General features: G+C 36.4%; 1 protein-coding gene across 1 annotated transcript in view; it reads right to left on the bottom strand.

The window, feature by feature from the left end:
* The window catches only part of LOC125041802 (DNA replication ATP-dependent helicase/nuclease DNA2-like), a 22772-nt gene that overhangs the window by 6842 nt on the left and 3430 nt on the right, over positions 1-12500 (bottom strand). Inside the window, exons 2-19 of the mRNA XM_047637116.1 lie at positions 11158-12395; positions 10792-10968; positions 10407-10497; positions 10067-10228; positions 9711-9906; positions 9366-9517; positions 8990-9120; positions 8335-8449; positions 7818-7988; positions 6241-6350; positions 5477-5621; positions 4546-4646; positions 4099-4251; positions 3833-3984; positions 3605-3717; positions 3360-3491; positions 2602-2691; positions 1999-2102 (exon numbers count right to left, since the gene is read on the bottom strand). Coding sequence (XP_047493072.1) covers positions 1999-2102; positions 2602-2691; positions 3360-3491; positions 3605-3717; positions 3833-3984; positions 4099-4251; positions 4546-4646; positions 5477-5621; positions 6241-6350; positions 7818-7988; positions 8335-8449; positions 8990-9120; positions 9366-9517; positions 9711-9906; positions 10067-10228; positions 10407-10497; positions 10792-10968; positions 11158-12395 — 3533 coding nt within the window. The remainder of the gene's footprint in view (positions 1-1998; positions 2103-2601; positions 2692-3359; positions 3492-3604; positions 3718-3832; positions 3985-4098; positions 4252-4545; positions 4647-5476; positions 5622-6240; positions 6351-7817; positions 7989-8334; positions 8450-8989; positions 9121-9365; positions 9518-9710; positions 9907-10066; positions 10229-10406; positions 10498-10791; positions 10969-11157; positions 12396-12500) is intronic.

Below are 12500 nucleotides of genomic sequence, written 5' to 3'. Positions count from 1 at the left end.
TAGTGCCAGGAACTTCCACTCAGTTCTTTAGGAATTCTGAGGTCACATATTTTGTTTCTTTCAGTTTGTAGCATGTAGCAAACCCAAAACATCACTTCCTCCAAATCTGTGTTGAGAAAAGTTGCAGCTTTGCAACCCACTCTAGAAAAAAACAGAAAAGGAAAATTTCCCAACTACCTAAGTACCTATGCATCCAAACCTCTTTCTCCCTACACCCCACACCTTATTTATTTTACCATATTATTATTATTATTTTTTAATGATTATGCTGATTAAAACAGAGACTGCAGTTTGTTTTCTAAGTCATGAAAATCCATGACCGGTGCATGTTAAGATTCAAGACAAAGTTTTCCATATATTTCATGATATCAATATCTTTTAGAACAGAATCACATTATCACAGATTAGATTCCATTCATCTTCAAAATCAGTTTTTGTAGAAGGGGAGGGAGCTCTTACAGCAGTTACTGGGGCTTCTCCAGCAAGCCAAAACAAATCAAATCCAAGGGCAACAAGAGGCTTGACCTGAGGGAAAGAATCACTCAATCATGGAGCAAGGCAAATCCTTTTGAGAGAATACAGCCACATTTGGTTGTATCTTGAAAGGTGGGCTCTGTTCACTTTGGATGGCTGCAATTAGGTATTATTTTTTCCAGGTCATCTCTGTTCCCATCTGTGTTGGTAAATAAGAAGAAAGCTTCAGGCAGCAGAAGCTTTCTAAAACTGTCATTAACTATACCAAACAAACCAGGTATGGGTTGGGGTTACCAGCCACTGAAGGGGCACCTAGGGCAAGATCTGTGGTTGAAGGGTATAAGAGGCCACATAAATATTAAAAAACTTCTAGTGACCTTACTAGCTCCTCTTTCAGGACCTACACTTGTTTCACAAAAGTGAACTTGTTTCTACCATCTCATTCCATTATGTTAGTGATCTCTGAGCCAGAGTGAAGCCAGAAAATAACTATGGCATTGATTATTCTTCTAGCACTGACAACCAAAACAAAAAATGTCCCTAACATGGTTGTTCAAAAAGTGTTGGATTTCACTGTGTAAGACCATTATCAGTCCCTCTTTCATCTTACGTTTTACTGGCCATGGGTCTAAGAGACTGGTAGCACCTTCACATCCACTGGTGATGACCAAGTTTGATGCTTCCAACTTGTCAGCTTGGGCAGTTTGGCACCTGGTAAGTTTTTTCTTTCTGTTTTTGTTCTAGATTGCATATTTTACGTTATCTTATTTTGCTGTTACTAATGTTTATAACATTATACTAATTATAATGTTTATAATAAAAATAACACCATCGATATTCATAGCACTAGTAAAGAATACATTTTTCCCACCAATTCAAATCAGGTAAGGTCACAAGGTCTACTAATTGACTCCTTTGTGGCTAAGCACTTGCAGAGCCATCTATGTGCAGAGACATTTCACAAAAAATAAAGAAAATGAGCACAGCATTTTCCCCGGCGGCACTGGATTAAAATGTTAGGTAGACTAATCTGCTGCCTAAAATCATGATAGTGAGTTTATCCTTTTTACTTACTTCACCATAAGATCTTGACTTCTTATGGTTATCAAATAAGTTCAAAGTATTCCACTATTTGTCTTGTACAATCACATCACCACGTAAATGACCCTGCCAAAGTACAATGATGCCAAGAGAGCATTACCTAATTTTTCCACAGCCTGGCAGCACATGAGATACAGGCTTTGGTCTCGCCTTCCTCCCATGTTGTGTTGGTCCAGGAAGACTTCAACTGAACATTAATCAATTTTGTTTTCTCCCAATAGATTAAAAGCTTAACTGCTGCCATATGATTATACGTGAATCCTTGGGTCACATTTTTGTTACATTCGTCTATGAGCAAATAAAAATAAATGCATCCCAGGTGTTTTAAATTTGAAGTTAATTCTGCAAAAAAGTCTACCTTGTTTTATAAATAAGCTACAAACATATATAGATATACATACAACAAACCATCCTACATCTTACCTTGCTTGTTTACTCTGCACAACTGCAGGCAACTGCTGGGGGTCACCAACTAAAACAAAACGCTTAGCATGAAATAGTGGTCCGAGGGCAGCAACTTGAAGCACCTAAAAAAAGATACCACTTATTCATTTTTCATTTTTATTTTATTATTTAAAAAAAATCTTTCTATCTATCTATCTATCTTGTTCAGCAAGAGCAGTTGTGCTAGAGAAGTTGTTGCTGCTCTGAATCAAGTTATATTAGCAGCTTCATACCACTGACTTGTTATTATAATGCAGTAGTTGGAAAATGTACTCCAGAGTAATACCACATTTTTTGACAATGGCAAATGAGAAGAAAATATATACTGACCATTAGAATTAGATAAACATATTACTGTATATATCCAGGTAAGGTGATAAAGTGGAGAGGTTTTATGCAATATAGGCCATTTTGCTTAGGAACCAAACATTAAAATGATTGTCTTCTTATTTGTGTGGGGGGGGAGCATTGCAACAACTTCACTGTAAATCATTAAAAACAAATTTCTAAAATATCAAAATATCCTATTTCTTGTACAAAGCAATCATTATCAAACCCTCTTCAGGATTTGGCAATGCTCACCTGACATGCTTCATCAATAATGCAGAAATCAAAGGTCCTCTTGGTGAAAATCACATGATTGAGTCCTAGACAGGTTGTAGCAATCACCTTCTGCAATTTAAAATCACTCATATGTAAACTAAAGTAGGAAAATAATTAACGAAGAGTATTGCTTATTTTCTGAAAAATAAAAATAATAATGGTAGATTAATGATAACTTTTTGTATACTGTATGTGTTTAGAGGATGTAAATCTTTGGCTGAGTGCATCTTAAGTCCAATATTACTAAATGTTACACAACATATCATATACTTTCTACCTCCTTCCAAGTACTCAATATCCAAATAGACTGACAGATGTAGATGAGCAAGAAGGCAGGAAAGGAACTGCATGGTTATGGAAGAAATGTGTTCATGTTAGAATATATCAAAATGATCCTACTTCTACCTCGTGAAGTGACCCATTTGGTATTTGCCATGAGTATATATGGTTCTTTGACAAAGAGAATTTGACTACTGTACTTTCAGTTAGAGTGAACACACACAAAGAATTTTTTTGAAAAAGATTGTTTGCATGTAAGGAAGATCTGAACAGTCCTACTGTCAGCATTAAAGTCCTACAAATTCTACATGTTTTATATTTTAACTGTGCTGTAAGTGACAGGTTTTGATTGAAAGAACATAATCTAATTATACTGATTCTAAAACATAAATAATTTCCCCAACATATCCTGAATAGCAATAATAAACACTGTTTTAAAGTCAATAATAGTTTCTTACCTTTGAAAAGTAAAACTGGGAAAGTGAGGCAACATCTTTGAATTTTCTTGCAGCTGTTTCATCTGCATGTGTCTGTATGTCTGGATGAATACGTGCAGTTCTCCCAAGACGAAGAAAATCAACTTCTAAATCCTGTAATAGAAAGTAAATAAAGGTAGTAGTGTAAATTTAAAAATTTAATTTCTAATTTCTAATTTCAAATATAGTGTAATTAACTCCACTCATTAAAATGGTTCAAAACTAACCTTCAGTTTCAGAAGAATGTTATCAACCGCTGAATGCGTATAACTGGTGAGAAGGATAGAATAACCTAAAGTCACCATAAGCTGGACCAGTCGAACAATTGTAGAGGTCTTGCCTGGGAAATGTAATCAAACAAACATAATTACAAAATCCATTGCCACAAATATCTTTTCATTGTCTGCTGATTATCCTACATGCACCAACTATTATCTAATCAAAACAAAGCTTACCTGTTCCTGGGAAGCCCTTGAGCAGGCTGTAGTCTTCTGCCATGAGGGTCTTCAACACTGCTCGCTGTTGGGTCTTGTTCAGCATTTGCAGGATCTTCTTGCCTTTCTTCACCACATCTTCACCTAGCCCCTTCTTGAATGTTGGTGGTTTTCTGTAATCAGAGCAAGTAGGGGAATTAAGAAGACTATTCTTTTTTAATACTTTGTTCTCATTTTTAAATTTTTTTTATCTGCAATCAGTCACAGGGAAACAAAGCGTTATTTACCTATCCACAATCAATTCTCTGAGGATTGCTGCTTGTGGGGTGTCAGATAATAATCTGGCCAAGTTGGTAAAGTTGATGCTCATGGTATTTTGGTATTCACATCTATCCACACTGAATACCTTCTCTCTCCATGTAGAGTAAGCTGTCAGATCCCTGTAATAAAAAAAGTTGGTACTTGGAAGTGATTCCGACCTAACTTATTTGTTTTCATCTACATTCTCATCTCTATCTCCTTCTATTGCTGTATCAAATTCAGTTCCTGGCTTAATCTTGGTCTATGCTTTATTTCAACATGCTTTGCTTCATATTCTTGACACCTGATACTGTCTTTGGTCCTGTTTGTTCTGTCTCTCTATTTCTACATCCTTTGCCTAAATCTGTTCGTTTCTGTCTATCTCTACCACTTTATCTCATCCTATTTCATATATTCACAGGAACCAGACTCACCTATCTAACACGACTTGCACTGACTGTTCTTGTACAGCCTTTACAACTCCCAGACTGAGAGCGATTTCAGTTTCTGATGACACAACTACATTATCACTAGCCTGGAATGATAAGCATGTTGAATTAGTTTAATATGACAAGAGAACAACACATGTGAAAAAAAGATACTACTCTTTTAAGGATAATAAATGCCATCATGAAAAAATGTAGTAGGAATTATGTTTACTTTATGCAATATTCACAAAGTATTTCACCACTAGAAGGGAATCCAATTTCATATCTCTATTGATTCTTAAAACTATTTTTGTGAAAAATCACAAAATTCTGTGTAGTTATGAACTCTCAGCAAAGTAATATAATTACTTAATATGGTGAATAGAAAACAGGATGAAACAAAAGAAATGAGGAGGAAGGAAGGGGGAAAGAGGAAGGAAGAGGGGAAGGAGGAAGAGAGGGGAGAAGGAGGAAGAAAGGGGCAAAGGAGGAAGGAAGGGGGGAAACAGGAAGGAGGGGGGGAAGAGGATAGAAAGGCAGGGAGGGAGGAAGAGATGAGAGAAAGGAAGGAAAAAAGGAAAGCATGAGGAAGGGGAGGAAGGGAGGGAAGGAGGGAGGATAAGAGCAAAGACGGGAGGAAGGGAGGAAGGGATGACAGGAGGGAAGGAAGGAAGAAGGGAAGAAAGGAAAAGGGGAAAGAAAGGAGTTAGGGTAAGATTGGAAAAAAGGGAAAAAAAAAAAGGAGTTAAGGAATGAGAAAGGAAGGGAAAGAGGGACAGAGGGAGGATAAGAGTAAAAGGAAGAAACTAGGGAAGGAGGGATGAAGATGAGGAAGAGAGAGCTAGAGAACAAAAAAGGTAGGTGAGACAATAATGAAGGAGACGGCTGGGACAGAGAGATAAATCAGATGTACTCATTCTCTCTTAATATACTTTACCTGCAATCCAACAGCTGATAAGCTTGTCATAGTAGGATACTTGGGAGATCGGACAAAGGAATGGACAAAAATTCCTGGCTCTGATTCGTTCACTGGAACACCACGCTCTAAAATTAACATTGATAGACAGTCCCCACCATCCTCTCTGTAAGGAAAAAGAAAAGTAAGAAATATCCTTTAAACTTAACCTTTAGGTAGGTAGAGAGAGAAAAAGAGAGAGAGAGAGAGAGAGAGAGAGAGAGAGAGAGAGAGAGAGAGAGAGAGAGAGTTTTTAAAGTTTTAAAGTTTTAGTTTTGATTCCATTTGTTACAATGGATATTCTTGGTGTGACACAGTGTCTGTTTCATTTTGCTTCTAAACTATCCCGTGTGTGCAAGGAACGGCCGGGGTTACCATCCACTGGCGGCGAGGGATTCGAACGCAGGTCAGCAAGATTGCTAGACGAGAACTCTACCGCTGCACCACACAGCACAGAGAGAGAGAGAGAGAGAGAGAGAGAGAGAGAGAGAGAGAGAGAGAGGAGAGAGAGAAACATATTCAGTAATAAAACAGCTTATTATATCAATAAAAATAATAGGGAGCCAATTTTCTCACTGACCACTCTATGAAGAGTAATCATATATAGTTCATCAAGTGAATTACTAGAGAAAAGTATTTAGATTAGATATCTAATTCAAATGGAAAGTCACCTCAATAAATCATCAACTATCAAACAATGACAACAAAATAACAAACATTAAGTAAACTATCTAAACATAGGTTACCTTCTTTTGGGGTCCTGGCACCAGAGTGCTCTAATAGCCGAGGCTCGTTTCCCTTCAGCAATTTCTAGGTGTAGTAGTAAACACCAGTGCCTGAAGTAATCTAAATGAGCCTGAAGAGGAATAGGTGAAGCATTATGTAATCTAATAGTGTAAGCAAATGATGCAAAATCTTTAAGATTTAGGTCATATGAACCACAGCTTACTTAGCAAAGCATATATACTACAGCTGACCCTGGCCATATGAACTACAGCTTACCAAACTTTGTTCTTAATTACTACAGTTACCCCCAGCTTTACTTTACTAAGTTAGACCTCTTGCCGTTTTATAATCCCCCAGCCTTCTTCATATAATTTTCAGCCAGATGAGACAATCACTGCTGCATAGTTCTCATCTACTACATCAGATCAGACCTATGTTCCAATTCCATTGACTTCATTCATAAGAACTAGAAACCATGTTTCTGAATTCCATATCAGCATGCTTGAACGTTTTTATATTCACTTTATATCAAGATGTACATTTACCTAGGAGAGGTCCTACCCAGTGAAGTGGAAGATGATGCCAATCCTATCAAATATATGATGGGAGGGATCTTCTGCCAAAGAAGCAGACATGTGACAAATGCCAGCAACCCATGAACTGGCCTGTGATCCCAGGTAAGAGATGGATAAGTCAGATCAAAGGCTGCAGTAAACTGAAGAAGGGGAGTCAGTAAGTAATGGTATTTTCATGAAGGAAACCACGACCTTGGCTCCATACTCTGTGCTTCTGGCTAACAAGATTTGGGATAACAGGTACATCTGCAATGGTGGATGTATAGAGAATATGATAATCAAATGCTACTCCCACCTCTTTAGTGTGTTTCACATATGTAAGGGGCAATTCCTATCATCCTTGGTGACAAGTCATGGGTTGACATCATGTTCCCTCATAAAATAAAGGCTCCACTTGAGTCACTTTAGGTATTTGACTTAGTGGACATCAGCATAGGAATTGCTGTAGGCTACATGGACGTTGTTGAGAATAAGAAAGCTGAAATAATACTTTAATCCTGGAATGAGTGGTGTGCCAAGGAACTAGCATTCATAGCATGACTTTCACAACAGTGTGAACCGCAGCATTGACTTCAATCCAAATACTGGTGTACATAGACAATCAAACCTCTTTGGTGCAAGGTGGAAAGCATCACTGAAATAATGAGACTGCTGAAGGAATCACTTGGCACTGCATCATGCAATAGGATTGTTGTTGATAATGCCTTCAAAAACATCTGCTTCCACATTCAGCATGTGGACAAGCAGTGTGAAAATGAACTCTGTAACTATAAATACCAGAATATAGAATTCCAACCCAAAGGGGTCATAGTTGAATAGTTGACCCAACTTTCTGAAGAAGAAGAAGAAAAGAAGAAGAATAGGAAGAAGAAGAAACAGCTTACTTAAAGGGGCCTGGATCAGCTGTATTTAATATGATCAAAAAATTCTAATTTTCAAACAAGCACCTTCACATATAATAACAGACTAACTCCAAGACTGACAGATCCCTATCATGTTCTAAAACCTTCTTTAATGTGTACCTGAGAGAGATGAGATGTAGTCCTTGGTACAAGTACACTCATGGAATGAGGAGGCTCTGGGACAATTTCTTCAATACTCTTCTGGTAAACTGAACAAGTTAGCAGATGGGCACATTTAGTACATGCTCTCTCAGAGTCTATTGGCTCTGGTAGGGAAGGCAGCTTGAATTCCTAAAAAAAAGAAATATATATAAAATGTATATCATAAAAATATTGTTTTTGAAATAATGATACTTATCAAAATATTGATAAAACAAAAATGACAAATTCAGCAGTGTAAAGATATATTTGTGAACTTGAATATTTGGTTTGTGAAAAATCTAAAAAAAAAAAAAAAAAAAAAATTAACGTTTCCATACAAACTAAACATATTCAAGTTTGTAAAGCATCTGCTATGTGCTTCAAAAACTTCAAATGAAGAGAAGTAAACCTAGTCAGTAATGTATACATAAATAAATAAGCATAAAAAAAAAAAATAATAATAAAAAATAAATAAATAATATCAGTGTACACTTACTCCATCTTCCTGTTTCATGGGTTTGGCTGTGAGGAAATAAATCATCTCATTACGGAGCTGAATGAGACCTCGCTTTTCTCTCTCCCCAGCTGGCACTTCCTCCATTGCTCCATCTCTGCAACAGACATTTCATCGCATTTAAAAACACTGTTAGAGCAAAAGAACCTTCACTTTCTTACTTTCTTCCAGTCATAAAACAAAATCTAATACAGAAATGAAAAGTAGAACTTGACCATGTTGTGTCTTGATTACAAACACTAGATTTTATTGTATTGCATTTTATCATTAATAATTTTCAAAAAAGTAAAGATAGGTAAATTCAGATATCTCTTGATATAATGATACCATTTTACTTTGTATATCATTTCATAGTGGGATCCCTCTAGTGAAAGTTAAATATATAATCCACTGCACTAAAAAAAAATTTCATTCCCATGTTTGCTCTTAACACAAATATTTAATGTTTTTGTGGATGCTGTATAAGATGTTTTACTCTTATTATGTTATACACAATTCCATTTCTTGACACTGATTAATGAATATGGAAGACTTCTATACTTAAGATATCCTAATCATGATTATAAGCGAAAGGACTCATAAAATTCGCTGTTACAATGTCAATTTATCTTCAAGCAAATGAAGACTCCAACAACACCTGAGATACAGTAGCAGTCCAGCTCTTGGGTCGTCCCTTCTGTCTGCACTCATCATACTGTAGAGCGTTACCTGCCCTTTGTGCTCAGCGGAAAAGCTTGATCGACCAGTTTTTAACTCAAGTGGTACAACCTGTTCAAAGGGACAATGTTAGATGGTAACATGCATAATTTGCTTTATAGAAACCTAAATGTTTTGGTAAGTGCTGGAAATAAATATTCATAAGATCTGTTCCAAGTTTTTTTATTATGTATGTGTAACCTTTCATGGAAATATATTTAAACAAATATAGTATGTCAGACCCTTGATGCCTTAAATTTTCTGCAGTATCACTATACACAATACATTTTTCTTTGAATAAGTATCACATTCCTCACCTTTGAAATTCCTCTTTGATTAGTCTTGACTGTCATGTCAATTTTGCCTTTGACACCAAACTTTGGAGACCAAACATTTTCTTCAATATCTTGAATCTCTGTTATCTGACCAGACCACTGCTTTTTTGACTGACCTTTTAATCCAACCTTATCTGAAAGGGGGGGGGGGGGGGGGCATGAATTTTTACTAAATATAATTCAAGGTATCTTATCTTAGTCCATCCATCTACTATTCTGTTCCTCTGTAAATATAAGATATATTTTCAAAAGAGAAACTAGCTCTAATATAATTTTATGTATTCAACACATGGATGTGTAAAAACAAAGGACTACTGGAGCACTAACCCCCTATTGCTTTTCCACTGCCCAGGTATCTCTGAGACCAAGTGTGAATGTGTGGGATGAAGTTATTCATTTCCTCATATATATGTGACTCCGCTACTCCAAGTCCATACATTTCCTGCAGCATCTTTGGCTGTGACATTAGTTCTCTTACTAGATGCTCCAACTGGTCCCTGGACTTGATTTTCTTCTTCACCACCTACAGTGATATGAAATGCATTTTAGAAAGTCATATTTCACTTTTCAGTAAGACAAAAATACTCATAATTATGGGAAAAAATGGAATTAATGTTTATTGAACAATGAATAAGCCAAAACTGAAGCAACAAAAAATATCAAATAGCCTGCAATAACCTTACCTCTTGAAAGAGCTCATGAACAAGAGAACCAATGAGCATCAGCTGGTTACCCGGATCTAGACCTCTGAAACGTTCATTCAAAACTGCTTTCCGGCGACAGAAGACACCAGACACAACAGAAGTTCCAGAGATAAGGAAGTCTGGGTTGATCACAATGAGACCCTGATGGTAATGAAGTTTGAAGACTGATAATACATATATACATTTTTAATGAATGATAATTTTTATCAAACATCAAAATCTGCTTACACTACAATCCATCTGTTCTTCTTAAATCACACACATATAATATTAACATAGTATAATGTCAGATATCTAGATTTTACTGTAAGAAATTTACCTGAGTATTGTTCACTGTGAAGTGTCCATCCTCTGATGCCTCTGTATATAGAATGTGAACAATATCTCCTTCTGAAACCTTACTTTGTGACCTGTAAACAAAATGTAGATGTAATTCAGTTGCAATATGCTTTTCTATTAGGATGCAGCATTATTACAGTTTCATATCCTGTTTGGTTTCAAAAATAAGAAGATAGGACATATTATTACAAATCACTTCTAAATGAACACAAATAATTCCATAATGCTACAGTAATATGGTGTGATTTATTTGCAATCTTTCTTCAAAAAATTATTCTGAGATAACTAATAACACAAATTCTAATTTAGTTAAAAAATAAACACTAAAAAGAACTGCTATGATAACAAAATTGAAAAATTCTTACCAGAACCCACCAAGGGTGCATGTCTTGTTGCTCTTATCCTGTACTGATATAAGTCTTAGTAGCACCTCCCCTTTATAAGCATTGCGCTCAACAGCACTCACAACATGGCGTCCAAAGCCCCCCTTCGTTGAAAATGACTCCTCACCCAACCCCTCAAATAACAGCTTCTTTATTGCTCTGTAAAGAAATGGTCATACATGATATCATTATAATCTATATATTATATAGGTAAGTGAATCTTAATTAATGAAAAAAAAAAAAAAATTAGCAAAGAGTTATTTCAATTCAGTGGTGTATATAAATGCTACCTTCCACCTGATATTCTTAGAACTGTCAAGAAATTGATCATATATTCCAGGAACTTACTTATTTTCAACTTGCGGCACTTGCTGAACTTCCTGCTTGAAAGGTGACATTTTCTCAAAATCAAAAGCTAAATCATCATCAAATAAAAGGTCCATAGAATCCTCCTGTGTTTCAGGTATCACTGTAGGCTCTTGCTTTTTGGGGGGTTCTACATCATCAAATGTGATGTCAGCCACAAAACCTTGAGAAGCTTCCAAGACCTCTGACATGTCTTTTTGGTCAAGAACATCTACATCACATGCAGCTTCAATGTTAGTCTTTTTCTCACTTTTTACTGGTGATTTACAAATGTCTTCTTTTATTAAAGAATTCAAGTCTCCATTACCTATCTCATTTCTTAAAACATCATCAGTTGCAGACTCTGTGTTGTTCAAAACATTCTCTTTATTTTCTTTTTTGCAATCTGGCAACAGAATACTGAAACTTCCATCACTCTCTGCATCACTTGTAAAGGAGTTTTGGTCATCAAACTTAGAAAGAAGATTTGACTTGCAATCTGCTTTTTCTTGTGAAATGACAAGATCTGGGGCATTGGTTCTTTTGGGGTCTGGTGATATGCCCATCCCTGTTGCTGCTGGTCTCTTCAATTTACCCGCAATCTCATCTGTTAGGCTATTACTGTCCTTTAGGATTTGTTGTTTAGTTTTGTTTACAGAATTACTCTTCATCTCATGAATCTTTCTTGATAATCTACTCAACTTTGACTTGTTTTTCATAGCTACACTAGTTGGTCGGATTACATTTGGGACTGACAATGTGGAAGACTTTGTGGCTGTGTGTGAAGAGCTGCTCAGTGTGGATGACAACTTCCCTGACAGCCCAGAACAAAAAGACTTTGTATCAGACAACTTAGTAGTATCAAGTTGAGGAGTTGATGGAATGAAATCTGGACTTGCACTTATTTTTGAAGACTTAAGGAGACCAGTACTGGTTTTCTTTGCCTCTGGGGTAGATTCTATCACTTCAGGGTCTGAGTCACTCCACACCTCACTCGAATCAGAAATTTCATCTCCCAAATCTTTTTTCTTTCCCTTCCCAAAAGCTGATGGACGGGCAGAATTCCCAAAAGCTGTTGTTCCCCCGTTACTTTTGGCTGTGAGTGAACTGTTCTTTTCTTTACTGCTGCCAATACCACCCAGTTTGCTTCTGGCACCTGCACTTGAGGAACCATACTGCACTGTTGTAAAGAGGCTCGGGGCAGAAAAGAAGGAGGAGATTTTCTTCTGACTCTTATTTGGCTGTAAGAGAAAAGAAAATATTGGTAACCTTCCATCTAAGGCCAAATCAAAGAAACTTACTGTTGTAAAATAATCAATACTTAAAACTAGAGGGTATTTCACTCT

This window comes from Penaeus chinensis, chromosome 3, assembly GCF_019202785.1.
Source record: "Penaeus chinensis breed Huanghai No. 1 chromosome 3, ASM1920278v2, whole genome shotgun sequence".
Classification (NCBI taxonomy): domain Eukaryota; kingdom Metazoa; phylum Arthropoda; class Malacostraca; order Decapoda; family Penaeidae; genus Penaeus; species Penaeus chinensis.
The sequence above is the reverse complement of the archived record's forward strand: the minus strand, read 5'-3'. Positions and strand labels throughout refer to the sequence as shown.